Source organism: Urocampus carinirostris, chromosome 7, assembly GCF_059441175.1.
Source record: "Urocampus carinirostris isolate Australia breed hairy pipefish chromosome 7, RoL_Ucar_1.0, whole genome shotgun sequence".
Taxonomy (NCBI): Eukaryota; Metazoa; Chordata; class Actinopteri; order Syngnathiformes; family Syngnathidae; genus Urocampus; species Urocampus carinirostris.
Window position 1 is genome coordinate 19064550 of NC_142355.1, and position 18662 is coordinate 19083211.

The window sequence follows — 18662 nt, forward strand, 5'->3', positions numbered from 1 at the left end:
GTGTGTGTTTTTTGCTACTTTTTTCTTACTATTTCTTTTCTTGTTTTGTTTGTTTGTTTGTTTGTCACCCCCCTCGGTATATGAATCATAGAATTAAGCGCTTTGGGAAGTCATTGACTTGAAAAGCACTATATAAATGCAGATCACTTCATTTCATTTTAATCTTAAAAGCCATCCCTGAAAGAAATACCGACAAAATAAATCAAAATATTTCGAAATCTAAAAAAAAGGTTTTAAAAAATAACCAGTTTTATTTTATATACTTAACAAATGTAAAGTCAACAACACAGAATCCATGGAAAATTGCGTATTGACTTTTGACCGATCACTAGAAGAAAAAAGGCGCCTGGGAGGGAGTTGGATGCTGTATACCGTCCTAAACAAGGAAGCCTGTTGGAAGCTGTTGGTTATGTTTGACGTGCATCAATTCTGTGCAAAGTTTTGGGGGGGGATATTAGTTGTTCCCACCCCTCGTGCATTAAATATGCCCCCTCTGAAACTCATGTCTGAGGAAGCCTCTGGTTGTAATCATTAATAAGGGGTGCAAGTGGCTGAGGATGACTTGGAGACTGGCTCAGATGTAAGTGGATCAAAAAATGGCGCACTGAAATATAGTGCAATTAAACTTATTTGTCATGGCCTTTCTGATAAACATCAGGGATTTTTTTCAACGTGATTACTTTGGGGTACAAAATGAAGAAAGTTTGCCTGTATGTGCTTAACAACTTTTAACATTTTTTTTGAGTAGTTTCTATGTAAATACAGAGTCCGACCTCACTTTCCCACTTGATAAACAGGAATGAAAGTGGGTGGGGTGGGGGATAAACCTTTTTTGAAATATCACGACCAATGTATTGTTTTTTCCCCATAGGAACATATGATGCACTGGCAATATTTTTCTTTCAAGCCTTTGATCCATCATGCTTGTATATTCTAGACAACGTTGTCATCTTTTTATCTCAGGTTTCGACGTAAAACCCGCAGCCCTTTTGTTGTTCTTCTCACGCTAACATGCGAGATCCGCAGCAGAGCCGACTCGACTGCATTCCGCCCAGACTTCCCCTCGCCAGCGGCCTGCTTGCTTTGAGATGAGTACAAGATGTCGGTGTCGGGGCTGAAGGCCGAACTCAAGTTTCTCGAATCCATCTTTGACCCCAACCACGAACGGTTCCGAATCATAGACTGGAAACCCGACGAGCTCAGTTGCCAGTTTAACGTAACGGGGGAGAAGCTGCTGATCATTCACTGCAACATCACGGTGAGTTCTTCGGGGCCACGGCGCTGCCTGCGTAGGAAGCTAACCCGACACAAGGCGCACTTCGCTCCGGGTTCCGCGGGTTTAAACCAAACCGCTTCGACTTGATTATTGTTGCTCTGTCCTCGCCATTTGTGTTCATTTCATTGGCGACGAGTCTTCATACGCGTAAAATGAACTTTCGCGAAGAGACCCAAGAAGTAGCTTTCTTTGCTAGCTCGCTCCCAGCTGAAAGTAACGTGAATGCTAGCTTGTTAGCCCCCCCAAATATTCGCTTTACTCGTTCTCACACTTTCGCCTTAAAGGTTCGCGATAAACTTGAGTACAACGTCGCCTTTTGAACTATCTCGGTAAGTGTCGCGTTTTGCAGACATCACAGATGTTTACCTTTCGCAATAAAGATTTTTGAACAGCCACAACTGTCCCAAAACACACGCAAAGGCGTTTTGAATATTTATCAGAATTAACAACAGCATCCACAACATGTCAGCAGACATAATGATTTGTCAGACTAATTATATATTTGTTTTAGAGTAAAGTGGAACGATTTCTGCATTTATCTTGCCATTTAAACCAATTGCATCCATTTAAGCCTTTATAGCTGAAGTCACGAACGATGGGCTCGCGAGCCAGATGTGGCTTTTTTTCATGGGTACATCTGGACCGCAAAAGTACCGTAAATTCCGGACTATAGAGCGCACCTGATTATAAGCCGCACCCATCACATTTTAAGGGGAAACCCGATTTTGTCCATACACAAGCCGCACCTGTATATAAGCCGCACGAACCCACACCAAACAAATACGAGATTAATCCAAGCCAAACTTCAAGTCCCGCGATTGAAACTAAATGTCCTTCATTGAAGCACACAGTCCAAAATTCATAGCCGCCAAAATGAACGCAAAAAGATATAGGTACTTAAAACCTGCAGATTCTGGGTGCCTGTTGATAGTAATCCAAGGAAAAAAAAGTGTATATTTCCAAAGGTAAGGGTGGGAAAAATATGTATCCATTATTGTCCACCGTGTCCACAAAAACTCACTTTTACCGGTCCCCACTTTCCCATCAGCGTTGGCGTTTGCTCCGCCCCTCTATTTAATTGGCTCGTGCAGAATAAGTGTCACAAATAAATACATTACAAAAATATACAGTTGCAAATACATATTACACATATTTACAAAGAAAGACGGTACATCGAGAGAGTTTTCAAAGCTTTAATAATAATAATATAACTTTCATCCTAAACTGTGCCTTTGGGAGGTAGCCTCATGCTACTAAAAAGACGCTCGCATAACTGCTAATCAGTCTGTAAAAGAAATTAAAGCCGTAATTGAAAGAGTCACGGCAGACCACCCGCTTCTTCTTTAGTGGTAAGACATCTAAGTTGTCTTTCTCAATGTCGGAAAGAAATTCTGTCATAATGACGTCGTTCCACGCTCCCTTACATCAATACATGCCAATGATATGCCCGTTTGCCTTTGACATAGTGGCTGCGTCATGAGCCAATTTTGTGCAATTTTCACGACTAGGTTATGTTTACGCTCATAAGTTGTGATCTTCCTCGGCACATACTGGACTGTCTCAGAAAATTAGAATATTTTGATAAAGTTCTTTATTTTCTGTAATGCAATTAAAAAAACAAAAATGTCATACATTCTGGATTCATTACACATCAACTGAACTATTTCAAGCCTTTTATTATTTTAATATTGCTGAATTTGGCTTACAGCTTAAGAAAACTCAAAAATCCTATCTCAAAATATTAGAATATCATGAAAAAGTATACAAGTAGGCTATTCAACTAATCACCTGAATCATCTAATTAACTCGAAACACCTTGCGAGGGTTTCCTGAGCCTTAAAAACACTCAGCTTGGTTCAGTAAACTAAATCACTGCTGATCTGACTGCTGTCCAGAGGACCATCATTGATACCCTCCATCAGGAGGGTAAGACACAAAAAGAAATTTCTCAAAGAGCAGGCTGTTCACAGACTGCAGTTTCAAAGCATATCCACAAAAAGTCTGTTGGAAGGGAAAAATGTGGCCGGAAACGCTGCACAACCAAGAGAGATGACCGCAGCCTTAACAAAATTGTGAAGAAGAGCCGCTTCCAGAATTTGAGGGAGCTTCAAAGACAGTGGGCTGAAGCTGGAGTCCAGGTATCAAAAGCCACAGTTCACAGACGTGTCCGGGAAATGGGCTACGATAGCTGTATTCCCATGGTCAAGCCACTTCTGAACTCAAGACAACGGGAGAAGCGTCTGACTTGGGCTATGGAGAAGAAGCACTGGACAGTTGCAGAGTGGTCCAAAGTCCTCTTTTCAGACGAAAGCAAGTTTTGCATTTCATTTGGAAGTCAAGGCGCCAGAGTCTGGAGAAAGGCTGGAGAAGAGCAAAATCCAAGTTGCTTGAAATCCAGTGTGAAGTTCCCACAGTCAGCAATGGTTTGGGGAGCCATGTCAGCTGCTGGTGTTGGTCCACTGTGTTTCATCAAGTCCAGAGTAAATGCAACTGTGTACCAAGAGATTTTAGAGCAATACATGCTTCCATCTGCTGAAAAGCTCTATGGAGATGAGTATTTCATTTTCCAGCATGATCTGGCACCTGCCCACAGTGCCAAAACCACCAGTAACTGGTGCACTGACCATGGCATCACTGTCCTTGATTGGCCTGCTAATTCCCCTGACCTGAACCCCATCGAGAATTTGTGGGGTATAGTTAAGAAGAAGATGAAAGACACCAGACCTACAAATGCAAATGAGCTGAAGGCCGCTATCGAAGCATCCTGGGCATCAATAACACCTCAGCAATGCCACAGGCTGATTGCCTCCATGCCACGCCGGATTGATGCAGTAATCCGTGCAAAAGGATTCCCAACCAAGTACTGAGTGCATCAATGGACATTTTCAAATGTTTGATTTAGTTTTGCTGTTATAAAATTATTTTTTTTACTTGGTCTGAGGAAGTATTCTAATATTTTGAGATAGGATTTTTGAGTTTTTTTCAGCTGTAAGCCAAAATCAGCAATATTCAAATAATAAAAGGCTTGAAATAGTTCAGTTGATGTGTAATGAATGCAGAATGTATGACATTTTTGTTTTTTTAATTGCATTACAGAAAATAAAGAACTTTATCACAATGTTCTAATTTTCTGAGACCGTCCAGTATATTTCACAGGTCTAAATCTAACCAAGTAACTCTTGAAAATGTAATCCTCGATCTTGCATTCATTGGGTCCATGAAATAAACTTGTTTACACAAATTATATTTATTCTACATAGTCTGCCTTGTTTTGAATAAATAGGTGGCCTGATGTGTTAGTAAGGTTTAGTATCACTTGATGAGGAGAATTACAATCAATGAGGGGAGCAAAAGACTGAGTTCGACAGGTATCGATAAAATTCACTCTTTTAATGTAATTAGGCCAGGAGTGTAATACTGTACAGTGTTTTTACCCCCAGTGGCAGAAGCGTTGTAGTGTTTTTCTAACTTTATGACTGGTAAGATGAAATGTCATTAGGATTTTTTTTTAGGTCTCTTAACCAATGAGATGCATCAGAATGCACATGCAAGTGTGACGTCTGTCTTCTACAATTTCCTGGATATTTGAGCGCAGTTTGCTGCATGATCAAAAACGCTCTTGTGGACTTTCAAGACGAGTGTTTATATATTTCAAAGATGCTAAAGGTTTGCATCTATACAACTCAATGGAAGCCAATAGTGACCATTCGATTGCTAAGGTCAGAACTGTGACCCCATTACATAGCTGGAGGTAAATACATCTGTATCCTTCTTTGCAGTATTTAATGACGTTTTTACGACACGTGAAATGAACTTTGGGTAAGCGACGCCCCCATAGCTTTCTTTTTCTTTTTTTCTTTTTTGCCAGCCCACTCCCCAAAACGTAATGTCAAGGCTCGCTGGCCTTGTTAGCCCTCAAAATACTCTCTTTACTAATAACGATTCTATTTATTGTAAAGCTTTTCTGTTAAGTTGGGCAGATTGTCGCCTTTTAAACTTTGTCACTAATTGTAATGTTTTACAAACATCACATTTAGCGATTGTTATACTCATAACAAAACAAGCCGATGAGTTGTGTTCATGATTATCTGGAGCGTATGCCAACCACAAGATTCAACTTTTTAATGACTGGAATTACCACAACTCTCGTTTAAAAATGGTAGCATAGAGAAAGAATTATCCTGATCATCTTGTCAGCTGTTTGAACACACTAGGTTGCTTTGTTGCAGGAATCTTATCCTTCAACGTCCCCAATATGGTTTGTGGACTCAGATGATCCAAGTCTGGCAGAAGTGTTGGAGCGCTTGGAGGATGTGAGAAAAGGAAACACCTTGGTATGTGTTCTTGATAACTTTTCAAAATGTCTCGGGATGCTCAATTGGTCTCCTATTCTCTGCAGCTTCTTCAGCAGTTAAAGCGTCTCATTTGTGACCTGTGTCGGCTTTACAACCTGCCTCAGCATCCCGATGTAGAAATGCTGGACCAGCCTCTGCCCGCTGGCCCTATTATCCAAGAGCGAAAGGCAAGTGCATAAACAATGGGTTATTTCAAAGTGTTTTCACTCCGCTTACACTCACTGTTTCACAACTCTACAGCACGGACCTTTAGATGAGGTGACGTCGGAGGAAGAAGAGGAGGAGGAAATGGGAGAGGTGCCAACGCGTTTTCATTTAAGGAAATATCAACGATTTTAGCTTTACTACTCTCATATCTAAACACCACTGAACCATTGTGGCAGCAGGACATTGACCTGGACCAAGACTTGGACCATTATGATATGAAAGAAGAAGAACCGGTGGAAGGCAAAAAGTCTGAAGATGATGGGATTGAAAAAGAACACCTGGCTGTTTTGGAGAAGATCCGAAAAAATCAGAGACGAGATCACTTGAGCGTAAGTCTTTTTTTTTTGTGTTTGTCTTATAGCATATTGATTTGGCTTGGTGGACTTTTCATTGAACTATTACTCAGTATCAAATATCATGTCTTGAATGGCATAGTTGGCATTAAAATGTCCTTAATCAATCTTTTAAACAGGGTTCCTGCGAATGCTTAAAAGATTTAAAAGGCATTGAACTTGTTAATTCTAAAAATAAGGCCCTAATTGGTATCAAAATGTCTTAAATCACATTTGTGAAAGTGTTAAAAATGTCAACATATAAATAAGATTTGTATTTGTTTGAACTAAAGAGATTTATTAACATTTTCAATTGTAATTTTGAATAATTCACGTACTTTCTACATCCTGTGACAAGAATAACAGAACTGTGATGTGGTTTTCGTTGGGCCTTTCAGAACAGGCGCATCCTTTAGATCTACCCACATTGCAATAGCAGCTTCGAACAGGGAGGTTTACTTTGGACCATGGAAAAGTGTTAATTTAATGAGAAGTGGCTGTCGAATGAACGTTTTTTGCCATGGCTAAAAGCTGCACGGGGTAATGTGTATGAGGCACCATTAATGTATTGTGAGTAAGAAATATTTGTAATTTTTTTTTTTCTTTAAAAGTCTTGATTTAATTTAATTTTCCTTAATCTGTAGGAACCCTGTTTAAAGTCCTAATCTACTGCTGCCAAAGTTAAAGTTTCGGCTACAGTCAAAATGTCCAAATGTTATAAAATGCCATATTCTTCTCCCAAGTTTTTATTTTCATGTCTGCGGTATCACTAATAAACAAGAAATACAACGGAAACCATTCCCAAAAAGACACAATTTACCACAGGCATAAATGAAGTCACAAACCGTGTTTACCGTACTTACTCTCAAATGGTATTTAGAGCATCAATTATGCACAAGATAAATGTTTACACAAATGGGTTGAGCCATTGAGTCACACTTGCTTTGCTATTCCCGCCAAACTTGGTTGTTCCACAATAGCCTGCATGGCTTCTGAGCAGTCATTATGTCATCTATTCATTTCTTAAAGGCACAGCATGTCAGAAGACAAATAATAGCACTCTATGCTTGTTGCAATTTTTCATTTTGTGTTCACTAGTGGAATAAACAGGACTCAAAACATTACCAAAACTGTAGTTTTTTTTCTTCTTTCGCTTTGCTCTGCCTACATCCTGCTTACTCAGAGCTACTTGTTCCCCAATTTACTCTTTTAATTTCTATACACCCAATCACATTTTTGTTAAAAGAAATCTGTTTAAAAGATGTAGAAAATGTTGCCAATTAGGCCTAAGCTGATAAACGCTAGACTTCAAAGGGACACTGTGTAATATTTGACCACTAGAGGTCACTCTTTTGCATAGTGCTAACAAAAACGAGTGCTGCAAAGCACAAGGAAACTACGGACACTCAAGGTGACCAAACTGCCCTTTTTTTTCTTTACATTTCTTGCCCAGACTTACGCAAGGTTATTGGTTTTTGGGTGTACCTGAAACAGCAAAATGGTGGAGAATCATGTCATTCATCTGTAAAATATTGAATAGTTCTAGACCTATGAGTATTATAAAAATTGCACGTTTTTATGATAGTCCATGATTTTTTTATTATTCAAATTGATATTTTGTTGTTGTTTTTGTACACCTAGGAGGCACCAAACGATACACAGAGACGTCCCTTTAGTTGCTTTTAAAATATATTTGCTGTTTTCAAAAAAAAAGATAATCTAAGATATAACTTATGGGTGGAACTCAACTAAACACTTGCATGGAATTAAAGTGTTAAATGAAGATGACTTGACTTGAAATAACAATCATGAGGAAATTTTTATTGCTAAAATTTCCAACACTAGTGTTAGAAAAAGTCTGTAAATATGCATAACATGCCAATCGGAGTGTTGTTGATTTTAAAATTTTGCCTGTTCTCTAACACTACTAAAGCTTATTTGAGCAAGAATATATAAATCAGGGAAGACACTTCTTCAAAGCCACAAAGATAAAGAAAGGTTAACTCATCAGCTAATTCTAGATTAAGTGACAGGTCTTTTTTATTATTTTTCTTCTCTTTAAAAATGAAGGTCTTTAAGCACCCATGTTCATTATAATCTGAAAATAAAACATTTAGTTATTCTGTCAGAAGCTCTATATTGATGAATTGCAACAACAGACTGTGCGTGCGTCTCCATTGTTAAAGAAAGCTAACTGTATTTTGTTTCTTCCGATATATTTGTAGCAATAAATTGACAGGAAACCACGGCAAACGTATTTGAATGTATTGTTCCGCCATGTTGGGCAGCACGATTAACTGAAATCGTATCGATATTGCGATGTGACGTAGATAGTGTAACCGCAAAGCACTGCGGTCTTTTTCGGGGATTCATGGTTCCCATTTGTTATTTGATTGATGAAGTGTTTGGCCAACAAAAATTGTCCCATTTCGTGGTTTTACAGCACCGACCAATTACAATCAAATTTTTAATGGCACCAACCAAAGAAAGCGAGGCAAAGTTTGCAAAGAAGTGTGTCCACGACTCTGTTAGGCTGGTGCAAGGCTGCCAGTCAGTCTTGCGGCACTTGCACATATGGCCACCAAAACGAACGCCACAACTCGTAGCTTTAGTAGCTTGTTACACTGAAAATCAATTCAGTCATTAAATCGGACTCCGAGGAAAGTCAGGAAAGCGCAAGGAAAAGCCCATCACCAGTGGGTGCTGTCTGGACTTTTATCGCGTTCGGGAATTGACTGAGGTGGCGTCGGAAGGGAAAGCTAAGAGCTAGGCTAACAATTCTTAAGCCACCAACACCAGATCCGTTACTCATGAAACGGATAACTTAGAGCTACTACTCGTGGAAAACGGCTACATTTGTGATTCTTGTATTTTAAACATCACAAAGATCTTGCAGAAGTCGCGTTTGACCGAGGTTGGCGTGTAGCTAGCCAGCCTCTCTCAAAATCGTTTTCTTGCACTCAAAGGAATAGCCCTCAAATTTCATTCTACTTTTGTATAAGGACAAAAAGACCATTTGTTCAATCGCAACTCTGTTTTTATTTGTACATTTATAGTTGATATTTTGTTACAGTCGTATACTCTCAGTCTCTAAGTACCTCAGCTCAAGTTGTTTGCGTGTCACTATGTTTATGTTCTCCCCTAAAAGAACAAAACTAGCACAGAAAATCCACTTTCCCTTTAAAATTGAAAATCACATTCAAATTGCAATTTAAGTCTAAAAAATCGCAATCAGGTTTTTTTGCAAAATCGTGCAGCCCTACTGCCATGCAAACATTGCCTTATAACATGAAAATTTTTGCAATACTCACACTCCAAAGGGGCTCATCCATCTCAAAAGCAACAAACACGCTAATACAGTTTAATGTCCATGTTAAAATTAGGTTATCACACAATCAACATATAACAGGAGGCATATATTGTAAAAAACAGAGTAAAGGGTAAAGGAAAAAAATAGAAATATTCATTTACCTTTTTGCCTGGTGTTTCTTGAAAAACTGATCCAATGACGTCTGCTTTTACCTGCTTTTGACAATCCGTTGGAAATGCGCGATGCAGACCTAGCGATAGCCCGACTTGTCAACACTTGAAGCGCTCGTCTTGGTATCATTCCCGGCTCCTCCGTGTTACATGTCGAAGTGTCCTTGGGCAAGACACTGAACCCCTAATGCCCCCGATAAGTAGGTAGTTGCTGCTGCTATCGTTATGTGCGTATGTGTGTGTGAATGGGTAAGTGTGAAGCACATTGTAAAGCGCTTTGGGAGGTCCTCAATGACTTGAAAAGCGCTATATAAATGCAGACCATCCAATCATCTATGTTTTTTGAGAAATTGAAGGTGAACCAAATGTAGCGTTACTTTCAAAGCTGCAATGATAGTAAGGCCCTATCATTAAATCACGGTGTCACATGACATACAATAACAAAGAAAATAAAAAGGGGGGGAAAAATACGTTTTTTTTTAACAGTGCTCGAGAAGGAATTTGAAAGTGGATCAAGCAAATGGATGGTCCCGGGTGAAAAGAACTCTAATTCCAACGTCTTCTGTTTTCTAATCAACAATCACGATCCACTGGTGTTTGTGCATCAATTTGAAATGGAGACGTAAATTGCTTTATCTTTTATCGACTTGTATAACAGACTCATATTGCTAGGCATGGTATCCATTATGATCACCTAACTGACTAGTTTTAACAATACGATGCCTTTTATTCTCTGTTCTTGTTTATATTTATTTTTGTTTCATTCCACACAGAACCAGATGTAAACACACTCACAAATGTATTAAAATTAGAATAGGGGGCGGCATGGCAGCTGAGTGGTTTGAGCGACCGCGGCACAGTTCTGAGGTCATGGGATCAAATCCAGCCACCAGCCTTCTTGTGTGAAGTTTGCATGTTCTCTCCTGTTTCCTCCCTCATTCTAAAAACATGCATTTAAGGTTGATGGCTGGTCTAAATTGTCCCTAGGTGTGAATGAGCGAGCGAGTGAGTTGTCTGTCTTTGTGTGCCCTGTGCCTGGCTGTTAACCAGTTCAGTGTCCACCGCCCACTGCCTGAAGACAGCTGGGATGGGCTCCAGCACCCCTGCGACCCTACTAAGGATTAGCGGGGCAGATAATGGATGGATGGCTAGCTCAGGAGGTACTGGACTGTCTCAGAAAATTAGAATATTGTGATAAAGTTCTTTATTTTCTGTAATGCAATTAAAAAAACAAAAATGTCATACATTCTGGATTCATTACACATCAACTGAACTATTTCAAGCCTTTTATTATTTTGATATTGCTGAATTTGGCCTACAGCTTAAGAAAACTCAAAAATCCTATCTCAAAATATTAGAATATCATGAAAAAGTATACAAGTAGGCTATTCAACTAATCACCTGAATCATCTAATTAACTCGAAACACCTTGCGAGGTTTCCTGAGCCTTAAAAACACTCAGCTTGGTTCAGTAAACTAAATCACAAGTATGGGGAAGACTGCTGATCTGAGTGCTGTCCAGAGGACCATCATTGATACCCTCCATCAGGAGGGTAAGACACAAAAAGAAATTTCTCAAAGAGCAGGCTGTCCACAGAGTGCAGTTTCAAAGCATATCCACAAAAAGTCTGTTGGAAGGGAAAAATGTGGCCGGAAACGCTGCACAACCAAGAGAGATGACCGCAGCCTTAACAAAATTGTGAAGAAGAGCCGCTTCCAGAATTTGGGGGAGCTTCAAAGACAGTGGGCTGAAGCTGGAGTCCAGGTATCAAAAGCCACAGTTCACAGACGTGTCCGGGAAATGGGCTACAATAGCCGTATTCCCATGGTCAAGCCACTTCTGAACTCAAGACAACGGAAGAAGCGTCTGACTTGGGCTATGGAGAAGAAGCACTGGACAGTTGCAGAGTGGTCCAAAGTCCTCTTTTCAGACGAAAGCAAGTTTTGCATTTCATTTGGAAGTCAAGGCGCCAGAGTCTGGAGAAAGGCTGGAGAGGAGCAAAATCCAAGTTGCTTGAAATCCAGTGTGAAGTTCCCACAGTCAGCAATGGTTTGGGGAGCCATGTCAGCTGCTGGTGTTGGTCCACTGTGTTTCATCAAGTCCAGAGTAAATGGAACTGTGTACCAAGAGATTTTAGAGCACTACATGCTTCCATCTGCAGAAAAGCTCTATGGAGATGAGGATTTCATTTTCCAGCATGATCTGGCACCTGCCCACAGTGCCAAAACCACCAGTAACTGGTGCACTGACCATGGCATCACTGTCCTTGATTGGCCTGCTAATTCCCCTGACCTGAACTCCATCGAGAATTTGTGGGGTATAGTTAAGAAGAAGATGAAAGACACCAGACCTGCAAATGAGCTGAAGGCCGCTATCGAAGCATCCTGGGCATCAATAACACCTCAGCAATGCCACAGGCTGATTGCCTCCATGCCACGCCGGATTGATGCAGTAATCCGTGCAAAAGGATTCCCAACCAAGTACTGAGTGCATCAATGGACATTTTCAAATGTTTGATTTAGTTTTGCTGTTATAAAATTATTTTTTTACTTGGTCTGAGGAAGTATTCTAATATTTTGAGATAGGATTTTTGAGTTTTCTTAAGCTGTAGGCCAAATTCAGCAATATTAAAATAATAAAAGGCTTGAAATAGTTCAGTTGATGTGTAATGAATCCAGAATGTATGACATTTTTGTTTTTTTAATTGCATTACAGAAAATAAAGAACTTTATCACAATATTCTAATTTTCTGAGACAGTCCAGTAGAGCGCTCGTCTTGGGATCAAGAGATCACAATTCCAATCCCGGCTCCTCCGTGTTACATGTCGAAGTGTCCTTGGGTAAGACACTGAACCCCTAATACCCCCAATAAGCAGGTTGCCGCTTTGCATGGCTGCACGGCCGCTATTGGTGTGAGTGTGTGTGAATCGGTAAATGTCAAGCACATTGTAAAGCGCTTTGGGAAGTCATTGACTTGAAAAGCGCTATATAAATGCAGATCATTTCATTTCATCATCTTTATTGTCATTGATGGGAAAGAAGTGGACGTAGTATACGAGATAAGAGATGGGCACTCCAGGATCAACACGTAATTAAGGTTTAAAAGAGAAAAATAAGATACAAAAATAATGTCAGGATAAATGGGCAAATATTTACCTTGGAGTGGTGGAGACTGACTTAAGTTGTAAAAAATGAATTTAAAGAAAAAGCCTGTTTTTCATTATATAGGCAGGATATATAGTTTTTACAGTCTTATGCGCTTGTTTAGGGGGAAGACGGCCCTGGGGGTGAACCTTTCTTTGACCCTGTTAGTCCTCGTTTAAAGGGACCTGTTCTGCTTACCGGAGGTGAGCAAGTCAAAGAGGTGGTGGTCAAGGTGAAAGGAGGTAATTATAGTATTGGCTATGCTATATAGTATTGCAAGCCAGCAATTTTCTGGGATTTGTTGATGAAGGAGAGACATCAAAGTTAAAAAGGAACACTCATGGTATGTGCTAGGGCGGGTGGTTGAGAGAGAGCACTTAGACAGTGATCAGGAAAAATACGAGCCTTTTTCAGAAAAATGCAATAATAATCGATATAAATGTATAATGTAACTTACTTTAACTAGCTATTCCTCATAATTCACAATATGTTTTTCACAGGGTGCAGTCTGTGGTTCTGTGCAGGCCTCTGACCGCCTCATGAAGGAACTCAGGGAGATTTACAGATCACAGAGTTACAAGACAGGTGACTTTGAACACTCCCTTTTTCTTTTTTTACTTGTTTATTTCCCCGTACAGAAACAGCTGTTTGAATCAGATTAGAGTCAACAGTAAAGGAGTATAAACAACAGTTGACTTTAAGTAATCATGAATTACTTTACCGCATGTACTTAGTAAACTGCATGTGTGAATTTCCCTTCGGGGATGAATAAAGTATCTATCTATCTATCTATCTATCTATCTATGTGTGTTATTTCCTAGGTATTTATTCGGTGGAACTAGTCAACGACAACCTTTATGACTGGGACGTCAAGTTAAGGACGTAAGTAGACTTTCTTGAGTCATAATATTTAGTGGACATGATCGATTTGATCGTTTTGTGTTTTAATTGTAACAGGGTAGATCCAGATAGTCCGCTGCATAGTGATTTACAGGTATTAAAAGAAAAAGAAGGAGTGGACTACATTTTACTCAATTTCTCTTATAAAGTAAGTGGTGTTTCTCTAGGCCTCTTCTCTTTTGTGTTTCTCTTCGGCTTTGTGTAGATTTAATTTTATTGTTTTTCATATCAGGATAATTTTCCTTTTGACCCACCTTTTGTGCGAGTTATTGCGCCTGTATTATCCGGAGGGTAAGTTTGTCTGTTCTTTTATTCCGGCCTGGTTGACTTAACAAATTAATTTTGAGAAAGTTCACTTTTTATTTTAAATTATTATGATTATTGTCATTATTCCAGTTATGTTCTAGGAGGAGGAGCCTTGTGTATGGAGCTTCTCACAAAGCAGGTGCTTTAATGAGTTTATCTCTGGACACGGCAGCCATTGAAATGAGGCTAATGGCATTGCCGCTTGTTTTTTGTGTTTTGCAGGGCTGGAGTAGTGCCTATTCCATAGAATCTGTTATTATGCAGATAAATGCAACTCTGGTTAAAGGAAAGGCCAGAGTTCAGTTTGGAGCCAATAGGGTAACAAAATCTTCTATAATTAACCATGCATGTTAATGTTCAGGATCTGTTTGTCATAATTGCAGGTTTCCATCAACAGATTTAGTATTAACCTTGTATTAAACCTTTTAGTGTTGTACACCAATTTCTGACATTGTCATTTTTTAATGGAAAAAAAAGCTTCACTGTTACTTATGCTGTATTAAAGTAAGTTTTTCTCTTAAAATAGACTTAAAACTATGGGTGAACTCCCACTACGACCATTTATTCCATATTGTCCTAAATTTTCCTCCTTTGGCCCCCACTCTATGAAACGTGCCTGGGCCCAGTTACCCTTTGAAATATACGTCATCACGTGGATTCACGCGAGAAGATAACGTGATTATTCGGTTGTTTTGATGGCTCGTCAACACTAGTGAGAATGAATGCGACAACACGGTTGACTTTTTTCTTCTCAGTTCTGGTGGCCCGGTAAACCTTGCATGTTTCGTGGCTTAGGTTCAGCTCAATTGCAAATTTGCAATCACACTTTGTCTTAAATCGGAACTTTAACAGCAAGCGTGTTTACTGACTGTACAATGGCCTGAGTGAGGGTGCAACCCAGAAATCCAAAAATGTATCACAGAACAAGCGTATTCCCGTATTCCAGACGCTGCCCTATTTACAAACGAGGTGATCTTTCGTAAGTTGAATTTGTAAGTTGCTTCAGTGCTATATTTTGTGTGTTTAAGGTTTATATATGTATGTTTACGGCTTGTATAAGTAACCTTTATTGTTTTATACTAAAAAGACTTTATTGTTTTATACTGAAGAAACATTTATAAAATAAAATTGCTTTGTGTAGATAAATAAAGTTGAGTTTAACTTACTTTTGGAAGATGGGCTTCAAGAGTTAGGCTACCTTCCTCCTCTGTGGTAAAAGGTGGCTGAAAAAAGTAATCCAACCATTTTCATCAAGCTTCCTTATTCCCCTTTCATTTCCAATGAAACGGCTCGCCTCTTCTTTACACTTTACACCAACCATTTTGAATGGGTTCATGAGATATTAAACAATAAAAATGTCAAAGATTTTAGCGCGCTGGAGATACAGTATAGAACGTTAACACACAAACTGGGAAGAGGAAAACGGATTTCTTCTTCAGGGTGGATGCTGGGTGACCGCTCACAGCGCCTCGCAGCGGAAAGAAGCACTACAATACTGTCCTATACTCGGAAAAAGGTGTACACAATACAATATCGAAATTACAGCAATGTCCAGATATTTTCCACCTCACGAAAAAAATTATCGTATCTATCATTTTTCGTTAGTCGAATGGTCGTAAGTAGGGGAGGATCTGTATTTGAATGTGCTTGGACATTAGTCTAACAATATTAAAGAATGTCCTTTTTAAATTGATTTAAAATCTCAAGAATATTAAAAGTAAGAATTTAGTTGGTCAATTGTATTTCTGTGTCTATCTAGTTTAACTGATTCAGTGCTGCTTTTGCCATTAGAGTTATGTTGACTGTAGGAGAATAAAGCTGCGCACAGCTATGATGATGTCTATAGACAGACATGCATATAGTTGCTATTTCAACTCACAACACAATGTTCATGTCTATTTTACTTCTTAAACAATAATTTAGGAATACACGAAATGTACATTTTTCAGGACACTGACAAAACATTAAATATTGATTTGACTAAAATGCACACAAAAAACCCTCATAGATTATAATAATAATAATAATTTCCTTGTATTGTCATTCTGTGTAACAATATTCACAGAACGAAATGTCGATTGCACCTGACCCGTTGTAGCGAGCCGATGCAGCCGCAGCCAACAGAGGGCGCCGCCGACCACTTTTTAAGTCTTAGGAATGACTCGGCCGGGGCGCGAACCACCGACCTCCCAGTCTCAAAGCGGGCGCCTTACCATCTAGGCTACTGAGCTGGTATACAAACAAGGAATTAGTTGACATAACATGAGCCTCACTTAAAGGGAAATGGCAAGATTGTCTGCCATTTTGCTGCTACAGGTACCCCAAAACACTAAAGAAAATAATAAGGGCTGGGGGGAAAAAACAAGAAAACTGGTGCAATTCGGTCACTTTAAATCTCTGTATTCTGTTTTTGGTTGCACTATACAATACAGCGACATCTAGTCATCAAATATTACAGTGTACCTTATTTAGTACGATAACATTAATGTATGATTGAACAGTCTCTCAAAACAATTTTTCCTCCCTTCGTAGAACCAGTACAATCTTGCCAGAGCACAACAGTCGTATAAAACCCTTGTGCAGATTCATGAAAAGAATGGTATGTAAATGTTGCTCACTCTTTTAGGGATCAATCGTTGCACGGATGACACTAACGGTACATGTTTTTGTTTTCTTCGGGGGGTTCTCCCCCCTGCAGGCTGGTACACACCCCCTAAAGAGGATGGATAAACAGCTCCAATCACTGCACTGGGAACATGGGTCAAAGTGTCTCATTTTCTCTGGAGTATCCCCCCCTCCTCATCTGACTTGTTGGAAGTGCGTTATATTTCTGGCAGACCAGATCCGACGCGAGGGCGTCACCTGCGCTGTTCGTATTTCCTCAATCGTGTTTTTTCCAGTCTGAAAGTGGGAGGAAATGTTTCTTCTTTAGCTGCTTTTGACAAAGTGGACTTCAAATGAAAATTTAAAAGGTCATTCTTAAGAGTGACACATCACCTCACGTGGTTTTATTATTTTTCTCTCTCTCTCTTCAAATCAACAGGTACACCGTTATTGTTTTGAAGCTATCTAGTCAATGTTTGTTTTTAATATTAGCATCCCAGACAATAAATGAGCCAGTTGTCATAGTTCGGATGGTGATCTTTACATGGAAATGGATTACCACTTTTTTAAGAGTGTACAGACGGTTTGGGGCCAAACAAACAATAGAGATGAAATGGAAAAAAAATTTATGATCTGCTCATTGTTGACAAACATAAATATTTCTTCTGGGAAGCGACATAAGGCACTCATTTCTGCTTGATTGCGCTATGTTGCTCTTCTGGCTTATTGTTTCGAGATCATTCTTGCTATTAGTAACAGCAGCATAATTGGGTGTCTAGCTGCAGAATAAAATGTAGTTGTGGCTATAAAATAATTTTCAGGCCACTTCGCTTGCATTGCCCTGGTGGGCCTTATGGATAAAACTTATTGGGCGTGGAATAAAGAAATTTGTTGGTTCGAAGCATACCCTCATTTGCCTGGTGCGGCAGCATTGCTTCTTTGTCTTTCACTTAGTGACATCCACACAATTCTCTGAAGATCAACAGACTTTGCAGAAACTGTTCCAAGTAGCGAAATGAGATTTCAGAGAAATGAGATTCCAGAATTAATGTCATGCAGTGGTGATTAGACTTGCACACCACTCCAGCATCTTATTTAAGCAACAAACATTGAATTGTCGTCGGGTGCGATTAACTTGCTTTAGTTTAAAAAAAAAAATCCCACTTTTTTGTTGCTACTTCATTTGAAGACATTTTGACCATGTACAGTAATTTGTAAGCTTGCATCAAGTTTATGAATAAAGAATTTTACGATGACTGCTTTTTTTATTTCATACATCTAAACCAATCAGAGTCAACGGTTCTTGGAGATCTTATTTTCCTACACAAAATGACAAATTGATTCAGTCAATATTTAAGTATTTGCTAGAATTGCCTTTAATGTCTTTTATAACACTTTAGTTAACGGTTTTCAATGAGATTTGAGACAGCACTGCAGGATAAGCACATAATAAAGACTTCGAGGCCAAAAATAAGATAAAAATGATAGACAATAATATTTGAAGGGTAGTGCTTTGAGACTGTCTTATGTTGTTGGTACATCAGGAAAATGAAAAAGTGTTAAGCAGCAACAAGAAAAGTCAAGAAACAGGATATGAGAACCCATTTGTCTATACACAGGTAAGATACATATTTTTCAGTGCACACAGTGGTGATGGCTCTGTGGATAACAAATATTGTGAATTATCACAGATTTGCCTAGTTATCACAAATAAATCCTAAAATTCACACTTGTTGATCAGTTTAAAATTGAGGGAAAAAAGTATGGCTAACAAAACATGTATAAATGTAGTTGTGTAACAGTTGTAATCAAAGAGGTGGGACACAGTGACCTATAGAATTGTGTTGGATAACTTTCTGCTGCTAGACTGTAGTTATGTTCAAAATCAGAATATTGGTATTCAAAACATGAAGAAACTTGGAGAATCCTGGTCCTTTTGTTTATAGTTGTTCCTATTTTTTTGTTTTGTTACTCTGATGATCTATCTACCCTGGTCATATCCTTCAAGAGGGGTGACCAACAGCAAGACAAAACATACAAAAACAAAGAAAATTTAA

General features: G+C 39.1%; 1 protein-coding gene across 3 annotated transcripts; it reads left to right on the plus strand.

The window, feature by feature from the left end:
• The first annotated feature begins 454 nt into the window (after window positions 1-454).
• LOC148362552 (ubiquitin-conjugating enzyme E2 Q2-like) lies at window positions 455-17861 on the plus strand. 3 transcript variants are annotated; one of them, XM_088339977.1, is made up of 14 exons: window positions 455-580; window positions 964-1258; window positions 5506-5610; window positions 5676-5798; window positions 5872-5928; window positions 6015-6167; window positions 13296-13380; window positions 13617-13677; window positions 13753-13843; window positions 13928-13986; window positions 14092-14140; window positions 14224-14319; window positions 16534-16600; window positions 16700-17861. In XM_088339977.1, the coding sequence occupies exons 2-14, from the start codon at window positions 1100-1102 to the stop codon at window positions 16729-16731; spliced, it is 1137 nt and encodes a 378-aa protein (XP_088196103.1). In that variant the 5' UTR covers window positions 455-580; window positions 964-1099; the 3' UTR covers window positions 16732-17861. The 3 variants fall into 3 exon arrangements, with proteins under 3 accessions (XP_088196103.1, XP_088196104.1, XP_088196102.1); XM_088339978.1 differs by lacking the exon at window positions 455-580 and having other exon boundaries at window positions 828-1258; window positions 6018-6167; XM_088339976.1 differs by lacking the exon at window positions 455-580 and having other exon boundaries at window positions 829-1258.
• The last annotated feature ends 801 nt before the right edge of the window (window positions 17862-18662 follow it).